Source organism: Cyclopterus lumpus, chromosome 15, assembly GCF_009769545.1.
Source record: "Cyclopterus lumpus isolate fCycLum1 chromosome 15, fCycLum1.pri, whole genome shotgun sequence".
Taxonomy (NCBI): Eukaryota; Metazoa; Chordata; class Actinopteri; order Perciformes; family Cyclopteridae; genus Cyclopterus; species Cyclopterus lumpus.
In genome coordinates, this window is record NC_046980.1 from 8,393,169 (window position 1) to 8,405,627 (window position 12,459).

The 12,459-nt window shown below is 42.0% G+C and overlaps 1 protein-coding gene across 1 annotated transcript in view; it reads left to right on the plus strand.

Moving 5' to 3' along the window:
• Positions 1–12,459, plus strand: part of LOC117744170 (formin-2) — a 34,789-nt gene that overhangs the window by 5,172 nt on the left and 17,158 nt on the right. Inside the window, exons 3-6 of the mRNA XM_034552317.1 lie at positions 2,819–2,971; positions 4,219–5,000; positions 5,504–5,645; positions 9,801–9,888. Of these exons, the coding sequence (XP_034408208.1) occupies positions 2,819–2,971; positions 4,219–5,000; positions 5,504–5,645; positions 9,801–9,888 (1,165 nt within the window). The remainder of the gene's footprint in view (positions 1–2,818; positions 2,972–4,218; positions 5,001–5,503; positions 5,646–9,800; positions 9,889–12,459) is intronic.

Here is a 12,459-nt window from a genome sequence, read left to right on the forward strand (position 1 = left end):
CTAAAATGATGACATGAGCTGCCCTGCATCAGCAACTCAATGGTTGTGTTAAAAGTACAGAGATCAAAATGTCACACTCTCAGAGGCAAAAGCTGAGACACCACTGCTTCAGTGTGGATGAAACCGACCACGTTGTGATGCGTGTTGTTAGCGATCGTCCTGCAGGACTGTGGCTGAATTCTGAAGTGACTTGACATCAGGCGCCGACTTCTTGGTCTGAAAAGTGCAGCCAATGTGGACATTCCTTAAACTTGCATTGTCAACAACAACAAAAAACAAGATGGCCAAAATGCTGAACTCGTTGACGTTTGCTTATCAGATGATGTACTCAAATGATCAAATCTGTGTTTCCATATTTATTGCTGTATTACCGTGATTCATCCCAGAGACATTTCATTATCTGAAGAGCAGCGGTGCATGTAGAAAGTAAAAGTAATTTCATAAATCTTTAATTCTCCATTCCCGTAATGAATTCCTCGGACCTAAACTCATGAGCATCACATCACCCGGCACAGTTCAACACAGACGCCGTCATTTCCCCCTGTAGCTGCTCATACAACCAAACTGAGTTAACACACGACTTATGAGCACATTATATTTATACACTACCCTTAAAGTGTGTCATGTATGTTTAATCCTGTATTACTTTGTGTGGATGGGAATGCCTGCTCAGCTTTTATATGCGTCTTTGTCTCTCGTGTCTTCTTTACACCCAATGAGATGAGTTTAATGATCTTGTTTAGCCTTATTGCTATTTTTATGTGTTTGGCCCACACGGCTGTATTAATCTGCCCTCCATTTTGATTCAGACTGAAATATACTATTGGATGGTTTGCCATGAAATATGTTGCATTATGACAGAGGATGACTTTTTTGTTAGCGCCACACAGTGTTGTCCCTTTTCCAGTGAAATATCTCTTTTCTAGAGCTGTTGCATGGTTGTAGACTCTTGGTCTTGTTGTTTTGTCTGTTGATTATCATGTGAGCAGATTAGTTTTGGCCTCTAGTTGCACACTGCCCCTCCCACCACACGTGCATTATACATCATGTACATAAAAGCATGTACAAATCATGTTCATGCATAAACAACTAAACACGCATGCTCTGTTTTTTCCTCATAAATACAAATCTCTGAAATATAGTCATTATTCTGCTTCCCTACTGTGCAGTCATAATAGGACTCAAACCCAGAGCACTTTCTTTTTATGTTCAACTCGGCCACATGTGCACTCTAAATAAATATATATATATATATATACACACACACGTGCACGCATACACGCACAAAAGGACAGCCCCAGACACCCATACATGTTCAGGCATCTGCTCGCATGGCTGGATTAATAGCAGACACACACACACACACACAATCTGCTGACCATGTTATGTAACAACTCCACGTGCCTTGGGCTCAGGCTGCTCTTCCCCAGCAAAAAGCTCACCATGTCAGGGTAGGACGGGATTGCACTCCTGCCCCCCACCTTCTTTTTTTTTGTGTGTCCTCTGCCTGCCCTGGAGTTGCATTAATCGGCTTGTTCAAAAATAGCCTTTTCTGTTGCCATTCAGAGTACAGATCTAATTGTTATTGCTTTCTATGTTACAGCTCATCACACAAAAATATCCTCACAGTCAGTCTTTGCTCCTCTGCAACCTTTTTCATTCCCTTTGATACCTCCAATCTTTTAAATTTGTTTTCCTTGAACAGTTAAATCCCATCTTCCTGCGTCACCTCTGTCCTCTCTTTTTCCGCCACGCAATCTTTTTATTTCCATCTTTATCTCTCAACTCCTATTTGTCTTCCAATTTGTGACCTAAATATGTTATTGTATCCAGTTTCACCGCTTTACTAGAATTAACGAGTGGTGGGTTTCTGGTTCTGCATACCGCCTGAAATTAAATACTCTTTTTTAAAAAAAAAAATTTCTGTCCAAAAATGGAGTTTGGGGAGGACATGTATCTAACTCTGTATGAATCAAATGTCTTCCCTCTCTCACTTGAAAAAGCATTGCTGAGTGGATAAATACTAATGAGTATCAATATAGCATGTTTGTACTGTACTGTATGTGTGTATGGGTGGGTGGTCGGTTGTGTTTTACCCATGTTGTGGGGACAGTGGTTCTGTTAACAGTCACATTGTCGGGACTCACCTTCCTTATAGGGTCAAAATGCATGTCCGTATACTGTAACTCATTACATTTAAGGGTAAAGTTTAAGATTAGTGTATGATTTAGCTGTTAGGGTTAGGATAAAGCTCCACGTAAGTCATGTAAGTCAATGTAATGTCCCTAAAGTTGTGAAAACAAGACTGTCTGCATGTGTGTTTTTCTGTCTGTAGATCAGGTTACCATAATCCAGCTAATGGCTTTTGTCCTGAGAAAAACACACTGTCTCGGGAGAAAAGGGGGAGACAGTTAATTTTGAAAGCCAGAAATCCCACAAAGTACAAATCATTGATTATTGTACTGAAATGACATGAAGCGTTGAATCTATAAAGAAGAGGACAATGAGTTTGTTTTTTTACTGGGTGCTACATTGGCTATTTAAACTGAAAAATCTTTATGGTTCTACTGCGGCTTATTATCCTAAAGTGTTTCCACACTTAAAATGTGCCGATGAAGCTACCATTTGACTTGTATCCCCGCTGGATGTTAAACTCTCATCATGCTTCATCCCATCATTTCTTCACACTGTACGATGTATTCAGTGGCTAGTAGCCCTCAATGGGAGCAAGGAGTTTTGAACACAAATATCTGTCCTTGGATCTGATCTCATTTACAGTTGATTTTGTTTTCAAGCTCGTTTTCTAAACCGTTTGCAGGAGGAGCAGCTGTACACCTGGGCTTCTGTTGGCCTGCCAGTGTCTTCGCACCTGTGGGAACTGTATGGGGGGCGAACCACAGGCAGAGAACACGGCTTCACATCACCTTTGCATCATTCATCAGCCAAGACATCGGGAGCTCTCCGCTCTCAGGTTGGTTGAATCCTGTGTACATCTCAACGCACTTTACAGTAGGAAGGCCCGGTCTGATATGGTCTGTTGGTTCAATGTCCCATTTCTAACCAATCGCATGAATACAGTATGAGAGAGTACAGTATTGTGTTCATAATACATCTGAATACATCTTTCAGCAAGAAATGTCTTAATGATTAATTCCATGCAGTGGAGTTTTATTATTATTAAAAAGTGGAGACACAAATTCGATTTAGCCATAAAATATATTTTGATATACCAATTTGATAGAATGCCCAAATATAGAAGATATTGCACAATGTTCAGTACAAACTGTAAATAAAGGGTATTTACAGACCACACAGAGTCATGTTATACGTTTGAGACTTGGATGTATTCCAAGATGCGCTTCCTTTTTCCTCCTGCTGACATTAGCATGGCAAAGTGATTTGACATTTTTTAGTATAGTATTTTGAGTGAAGAGCAGAAAAAAAGGACATTGAGAAATGTGTATTTTGAAATACAATCCATTGTGTCCATACACAATTATGAGGCATTGAAGAATGCAATTGTTGAGGATTTTATTTGATGCATATTCGACTTAAAAGCAACAACATGATGTGTGCAACCTGTCAAAAATGTTGAGGACTATGGTAAACCTCTGTCTTTTGGCTGTAAAGCGTTCTTCGTCCACTAGAGGTCAGGCTCGCCTTGAAATACTTGTGAGACCATCGCAGTGACCCTCACTGTTTCCAGGAAGAGTTAATAAATTAGGAAGGCCATGTTGACTGAACAGTCTCCTTAAGATTCAACGATGTGACCACAACTGGGGAATGTGTACTAGCAGACACAAGCCCTCCCCATCTGAGGCCCAACGAGACTCACTGTCTCTGGGGTTAAATCTCTCGGTATCCCCTCATCCCTGCTCTAACCAGTCTGGAGCCAGAGGTCTGATGGAGTCTAGACATAATATACTTTCTTGACCTTCCGTTAGCTCGCAGCTCTGTCACAAAACTCCCTGAGCTGTGGGTGTTGCACTGTTTATAGAGTGTAATTTATTGAATTACAATGTATCCGAGATTTAACAACTAATTTGTATGTCTCCTTTTTAACATTTGGAGTAAAATAAATGCTAGTCTACCTGCTTTTAAAGAAGTTGTCATGGAGTAAAAGCCCTGACTCATGGGTTTTATTTTTCTTCAGTTTCCATTTGTGAACCATTTGTAGTTGTATGCATGGTTAAAATCTTTGTTTTTGTTCACTGACAGACAGAATCTAGCAGGTTGAAGTCAGGTCAGTCATCCTCAGAGGATGAAAGCGGCCCCATCCCTCAGCTGGAGAGGACTGTAGATGACCTGCGGATTAAGATTGCTGTGTTGCAGGGCCAGCAGGCCTCCTTGGCAAAGGGCAGCGGTGATAATATGGGAGCTCTGGGCGATGGCCACCACAAGGCCTCACAGATGAGAGGAGGAAGCCTGGGAAAGATGAGCCAGGAGGCGTCTGTCCAGACCTCACCTGTGGAGGAGGGGTTTAAGTTTGACGTGCCTTTCATCGGAGGATCAGGCAGCGTGTCATCTTCCATTTCATCCTCCATCCCCAAATCTACACAGAGCTTTGTCTGCACGTGCCAACAGAGGCAACAGAGCAGCGCCCATCAAGCTCCCCCACCTCCTCCACCACCACCACCTTTAACAGGGTATGGTGCTCCTCCTCCTCCTCCTCCTCCACCACCTCCTCCGCCTTTACCCGGGTTTGGACCTTGTCCCCCACCGCCTCCCCCTCCTCCACCACCACCACCAGGTTTTGGACCTCCACCACCTCCTCCTACGCCCGGTTTCGGACCCCCTCCGCCGGGTATGGGCCCACCTCCACCACCCCCTCCGCCTGGAATGGGCCCCCCTCCTCCACCCCCAGGCTTTGGGCCTCCACCACCACCAGGCCCCATGCCCTCCATGATGTACCAGGAAGCTGCCCCTGCCAAGGCTGCGATAGAGCCCCCCAAGCCAATGAAGCCCCTCTACTGGACACGGATACAGCTGAATGCTAAGAAGTAAGGATATGCTGTTTGATAGATACGGATCATTTGCACAGAGGTATTCTCTGAACAGTAGAGAATTGAGAGGAAGCTTGTCCACTTAAGATTAAGATCGCCACGTGCTCTAACAGCAATAGAGATGCTAACCTTGTGGAAAATGAAAGTGATGCAGTCCAGGCTTTGTGGTCAGTACTGAATTTACTTGAACCAGGTTTTCTTTCCTTAATAAGGCTTGGAAAATTGTAGCTAAATAAACATCTAGAAATAGACTACTTGATTTACTTGCAAGTGAGGAACTTGATGCTGACTTCTAAATGTTATTTGTTGGCTGACTGATTTGACAAATGGATTTGTATGAGTGGACAAATGAGTACTTGTAAAACAGCAGATTTGTGGTGACTTAAAAACATGAGTTATACTATAATAGTGGACTTGGCTGTAATTTTTCAAACAATACATGGCAGATTAAACCTTAAATGTCATTGCTCCTCTACTAATTCCTCTGTTCCTATCTTTAGACCCATTGGCTCACTGGTGTGGGAGACAATCGACGAACCGAGTGTGGACTTTAAAGAATTTGTGGAACTTTTCTCCAAAAGTTCTGTGAAGGAGAAGAAAAAGCCAATTTCAGACACCATCAGCAAGTCCAAGGCTAAGCAGGTAGTGTGTGTGTGTGTGTGTGTGTGTGTGTGTGTGTGTGTGTGTGTCTGTGTCTCTACCCCCTGGATCACCAAATATGGTTTCTCTTCAGGGCTTTTCCCCATCTTCACTCTCACTCCTCTGATGCCCCGTTCCTTTCCATTTCTCCTCTCTGTCGCTCTCTGGGTTTCTTTGAGTGACAGGAGGAACTGCTTCAGCCAGACAGTTATTATGTGGTGTGAGCTCTGGCTCCCACCCGACTCCCCCGTGACCATCCAGTGGCACCGAGCCAATGTCTCGCGTGCGGTGAGGAAACCTCACGACGGTGATGACTGTTGAGAGAGAGAGAGAGAGGGGGGGGGAGTGAGGGTGGGGAGAAGAGGAAAAAAGGAGGGAGGGAGAGAGCGGTATTTCATGATGTGGTTCCTCCTATTGTGCTTTCTGTATGACTTAGTTTAATAGTCAGACTGTTTGCCTCCCCAAAGCCCTTCATGCCATTACATCAATCTACAAGTCAAACATTTGATCTACGATTTAAAGCTGCTTTGGTCAGGATTTATACGTTAATGTACTATTTGTCCAAATGCTGTGTCTAAATCACATATAATGTCGCTCCGGGGACGAGCGTTTCACCCCTCTAATTGAGACCCAGTATGTACACCAGACGGTTGTTGCCGAGATGAAATATTGGTCTCAAGAGTGGACGTTAGTCGGAAATCTTCTTAGTTTATGGGAAGTGATGAATTGAAACTCAACACCAAAATATAAAACTAAAAGTTCCAAGTTTCTGACGCCACATTACATCATTTCTTTGTTTCTAAACTTCCAAAGCTGTATTTGTTGATGCCACATGGTCCAAGGTGTGTAAAAGTTGATTTCATCATGGTTTTATTGTCAACTGCATTTATTTTGCCTGCAGCGTTCAAATGTAAGACTGGTTTAATTTAAAAAAATGTTGTTGGATTTTATAAGTTTAGTTCTTTGTGTAAAATCAGAATCTATAATTATCAAATAAATGAAGGGGAGTAGAAAGAACAATATTTCCCTGATCAATGCAGCGTAATAGAAGAATACAAGTACCTCACAATGGAGCAGAGTAATTGAGTCAAACTACTCCCCACCACTGACTTTGACATGAAGAAACTGTATATCTGAGACCTGCTGAGCCCCGGCCTCTGTGTGTACTGTGTAAATCCTTTCATGGGTTCACTTGATTGTTCAGGAGATTTATGTGATCTTCAAGCTGTGAAAAGTCCTGTGTAAGAAAAATGCAGCATACGCTGGAACATCAGCCACAAGCGTGTTTCATGAGGAATATGCACATCCCAGGAAGTTACTTGGTAACTGCAGTAGCTTAGTTAAAGCCCTTATGTGTAGCACATGAGAGGGGAGGAAAAAAAATCACCTTGAAGCTTTGATCCAATGGAACACACAAGTCAACAGCAATGTGGGGAAACGGTAGATAAGCTAAGTGGGTTTGCCCTTCACGAGAAAATCCTTCTCTCACACAGGGATTCCTTTTCAAACGCTCTTCAGAAATAGCCGTCGTCAAGCATGTTGGCACTCCAGGAGACGTCGGATGGTTTCTTCAACATATGAGAAACCTAATGGAGGGAATTGACACCGGCGAGTCTAGAAATAAGAGATAACGCGAATGAGTGTCGCACTCTTTATTAAAATATTATTATTCCTTGGTGAGGCTCCGCAGAAGTCTGCTCCCACATCGTGCAGTAGCTCGTGTTGTTTTGCTAAATAGAGAGGGACGAGAGACACATTGAGGAGGGTGTGGGTTGAATTCCCTCGGTCCTCGCTCCATGATGCTGCTGCTGTGGATGTTCTCCATCACAACAATAGTGCTGAAAATGTTAAAAAATAAAAACATAGGCAGAGCTGTGACAGGCCCCAATTTGGAGCCAGCTTTTGACATTTCCAGCTCACAAGGACCGTCCCCAGGCCTCAAGACGATAGATCCTATCTCCTATTACTTGCAGCTCTTCCCATCCTCCTGTGTGTCTCGCTGATGGGAAGCATCCTTTTCAGAGCTACCACGAGAGAGCAGCTTTGACGTCAGTACTTTGCCGGTGGAAAAGCCTCCGCTGACATCAGTGTCAGATGGGAAATGCTATCATCGCCCAGTGTCAAGTGTTGACCTGCTGTCTAAAGAAGTTCACAGCGTGTACAGCTCTGTACACGCTGCTGGCCCTTTCAGACAGAGGTGCAGTGCAGCCATGCTGCTGGACTAATGTGAGGAGAATCGGTTTGAGATTGAAGATTTGTGTGTGTGTGTGTGTGTGTGTGTTTTCACTTCTGGTTGAATGAATGCTATATGCAGCTAAGGTCTCCTCAAGACTTTTTACACCCTGTGTGAATGAGGAGTTCTTATAAGCATGGTCAAGGATAGGCATGAGGGCTGCAACTAATCATTTTTGACTAATTTTGTGATTTCTTTCTAAATTAGTGTATTAATCGTTTGGTTGATAAATTGTTAGAACACAGTAATAAATCCTCTTTTTATCCAAGCAGCAGACCAAAACACAAATGTATATAAAATGTGTGATCACAGAATTCTAAAATCCTCACAATTAAGATGCTCAAGCTTGGGGATGTTTGCCATTTGTGTTTGAGAAATTACCTAAATTACAAATCAATGATCATAGGAATTAAAACAAATCATAAGAGGTCATAAGTAGAGTGGTGACACCACTGTTATTGTTGTACCATCTGGCTATTGTGCAGACTGTCAATCAATATGTGGATTCTGCAGAACTGTTTGTATTCAATCCATTTCTCATGTTTCAGAATGTGAGGTGATAAAACAGGCCTAGAGTATATTTAAAATGTATTTACAACATCACACAATATAAAGTCTTATTCACAGTTTGAACTTGATCCCAAAGTTAACTGGAAACGTGCACACTGTTTTATTTTCAGGACTCTTTTGAGGTTTTTTCATTAGGACAAGTTGTACATCAGTGCATTGTTTCTCTTTTTGGGATTGTTGAAAGTCCATATTGGCCAATGCTAAATGAATCAAAAGATCAACATAATGTGACCCAGACATATGGATCTCATGAGACTGCTGAAAGACGCAGCACATTTTGGTTGTTTTGTTGTCCTCAAAAAAGGCTTATGAAAATAATTTCTCCAACTGTAGTGGTTCATGAATCCAGCTGTGTTTCATTATGATATAATACTACTGATAAACCGCGAGAGCATTTTTACATTAATGAAAAAAGTGTAAAGTGATATCAGGCAACTCTGTAAACCACTGAACTCTGTTTAATGTAAATGTATGTAATAGTGAGTAGTGCCGTAATGTATAATATTTATTATTATTTCACTGGCATTAAACAGCTACCCTACACCAGCTATCGCAATCTCACCGTAGAAGTCATTGAGCGTCATATCCTTCCCGGCCTGTCCCTCGGAGCTGTGGCTGAGCTGGGAACATGGAGGCAGTTGGGGACTGGTGACCTAACTTCCTGTGTGTTTGAGAGCTCTGTGGTCTGTGTGATCTGGTTTAGATGGAAGCGTTCTGTCTGGGTCACAGTAGGCTATGGTTTCCTATCTCGTGCCTTCACTACTCTTCCCGTGCACACTTCTGCTTACTCAGGCGAACTGTGATTCATAACCCTCCCCCCCCCCACCCCCCCACCCCACCCCTTTGGATGCTTAATAACAACACTGGCTTGATATTCAAATCCGGGCTATTTGACGAGTGGAAAGTTGTCACCATTCAGCTAACCTTTGGGAATATTGCAGCTTTTGGATACGATAGTTTTCACGTCACGTCCGCTTTGGGGAAGAAAATAAATCCCCGCATTGCACAATTCCATGAAATTCAATGTAATCGAAACCATCGGGATTCTCTGTTGTAATCCGTCGCAGGACTTCATGTGATCATCGTCCATTTATTATTGCGTAAAAGGTTTCATATGTACGACTGAAAGAGGATGGATGTGGAGAATTAGAGAAAAAGAATCATTCAGAATAATTCATCTTAAACAATGTTTTAATTTGACTGTTTGCAGGTGAAAGGTCTTATTTTTCTTCCCTGATAAAGGGGAGTGATGTTCCTGTCTTTTATTTATTAAATGTGTTGTCTGCATGTGTGTGTGCGCATTATGTCATGATATATGATATATATATATATATCTTTGTCTTGTCAACTCTTAGGTGATGAAGCTCTTGAACAACAAGCGGTCACAGGCTGTGGGTATTCTGATGTCCAGCATTCATCTTGATATGAAGGACATCCAGAACTGTAAGTTTTATCGTGGGGTCATATATCTGGACTAATAACTCTATGAGAAGAACTTTGTTACACAGATTGCATTAAAATAATGGATTTGTCCGCACACTGGAAGGATAAGTTATGTTCTGTACGTTACTACAGTAAATGTGGAGAAAATAGATCTGTAAGGGATTTTTCAGTGATTAATTACCTACCTAATTTACCTGTATTTTATACACCAAAAAGTGTATGTATGTGTGTATTTAAAAAAACGCAGGTTAAAGAAAAAAAAAAGCATTTACACTGGGACCACCGCCGTTATTGCTGTCTGTGTATGTTGTGCCATTTATGTGATTTACTACTATTGTTGTTATTGTAAATTGTTATTATTATCTCCAGGTGTGTAGGGGAGGCACTAACTTACTTCTATAATTTCTTGATGCATTGAAATGTTGGTCACTTTTTTTTTTTTGTGCGACTATTCCAGTTTATTATTAAAAACATACTTTTTTTTTCACTCTACGAAGAAGCGAGTAAGATTGAGTGTTGGCTGAGGTCATTGACAAAGCTTAAACCTCTTTCTAATGCTTAACTTTATCACGAGTCATAATGTCGTGAGGCATCTGAAAGGGTTTTCCCTTTGTTCCTCTCCCCCTTTCCTTGCTCTCATTTTGCATAATCTCTCCCCATCTAACATCCACATCATGTTTCTCTGAGGCGCTCTGTCTTTCTTTCTATGATGAGTTGTCACCATCTTGTCTAAGCGGCTTTGTTGGACTCATTCAGGAGATGTTGATGGGAACAGACTGTTTTCCTGTTTTAGTTACTCTCTGATTGCTCTCCAGTCTTCGCTCATCCATATGTCTAAACACTCCCTCATCTCCCCATCCTTTTCAGTCCTCCTACGGTGAAGCCTTTATTACAGCTTCACCTCTTTATCTCAATGGCAGCTGCAGGTTGCATTACAATAAATGTGCACTGCAGAAACCGTGGTGGGTACGTTTTATACACTTGTCGCAGTAAACGGTTGATCTGTTGGGCTGTTTTGGTCTGACTGACATTTAGACCAGAAGAGTGAAAATCCCCCAAAACTGCTTTGAGAATATCGCAGTTGTTGGTGCATCCATCTCAGGTCAGAGTGGGAGGGCAAGCGAGGGCCTCTCTCATCAGCACTGTCATTCATCTCCGATGTTAGGACAGTTTTAGCCAAAGTGCATAATTAGCGCTGATTGGAAACTTCAGTATATCATTGCTCAGATAGATATCTCTCTGCCTTGCACAAACAAAGTCACCCTAGAATTTTTTTTTTTTTTAATTGATTTTAAATGAATGATTCAGGCGTGAATACTTATAACCATTAAAATACTAATTATTTCACCAAAGACTATATATCAGCAATGCTGCTGTTTTTCCATTCCTGAAATCTCAGTTCTCTTGTGTCGTTAGAGGTTTCAAATGACTAAAGAATCGAATCACAATGCGTTTACAAAAGACAGATTCATCAAAACTACATAATTGTCCCTTTTCAGTGCAGTGAATCATTGTTTTACTTCCCCTTTATTCCATGATGAAGACAATGAGTAGGCATCATATCGTACCTTTTTAATATCTCTGAGAAAAACAACTTCTAAATATTTGATTTAGACCATGTCTTTTATGGCAACTGCACAGCGTGGAGACCTATTTCTATTCTCCTCCCAGCTGTAGTTGTTTGGTGTGAGACTTGGCCAACACTCTGCATGTTTCATAGGACACCTCGATGCGGTGTTTGCTTCCTATGAGGCTTTTGAGCGCCAGTCGCAGCATTAGATGGTGGTTGCCGGCGCCATGCTGGGGTTGAATGTGGTAGTCGGGGTAGACCCAGGCACATGGGTCTGGCTTTTGGTTGTACGGTCTGTGAGAGTGATGATACGGCTTTCACCCATGTCTCTTTTAAAATAATATAAAAAAGCTGTCTCCAATCAAACCAGCCAGCCAGACTCTGGTTCTGATAGTAATGAAAACCAAATGGTAACAAGAGAAGAGTGCGAGAAACAAAAACGGGGAGAGACTCAAAGAGGAGGAAGTTATTTCTGTGGTGGCTTTGGAAGAGAAAATAGTGTGAAGAGGTGAGAAGGTGACAGCAAAGAGCTGTGGTGGATTTGCCCATTTTAAGAGAGATTAAGAAGGATGAAGGGAGAGAAAGAAATATCGAGGCTAAAAACACCAGACCGAACTGACTGCATCAGAACAATAATTACTCCACGCATTTCTTTTCCCAATTGCCTGACATTTCTCTATTTGTGTTTTTCTGGTGCTGCTCTTTATTCTTGTTTGCTTAAGTTAAGTCAATGAAAAGCTTATAAGAAGTCAAGTCACAGACTCCAAGCACAAGATGTGCAACGTAAACACTATGAATTGAGTAAATTACTCCCGAGTTCCTTTTATCCCCTCTGACACTCGCCGTTTTCCCCCTATACCTCAACAGCAAATGAGCAGATCAAAACAACGTCACTCATTTGGACACCCACAGCACGGCAAAATACATATATAGGTGTGGAGTGCTTCGCTGGGTGATTGTGCATACAGCAACACCTCAGCCTCAACACCCCAGACCCTCGG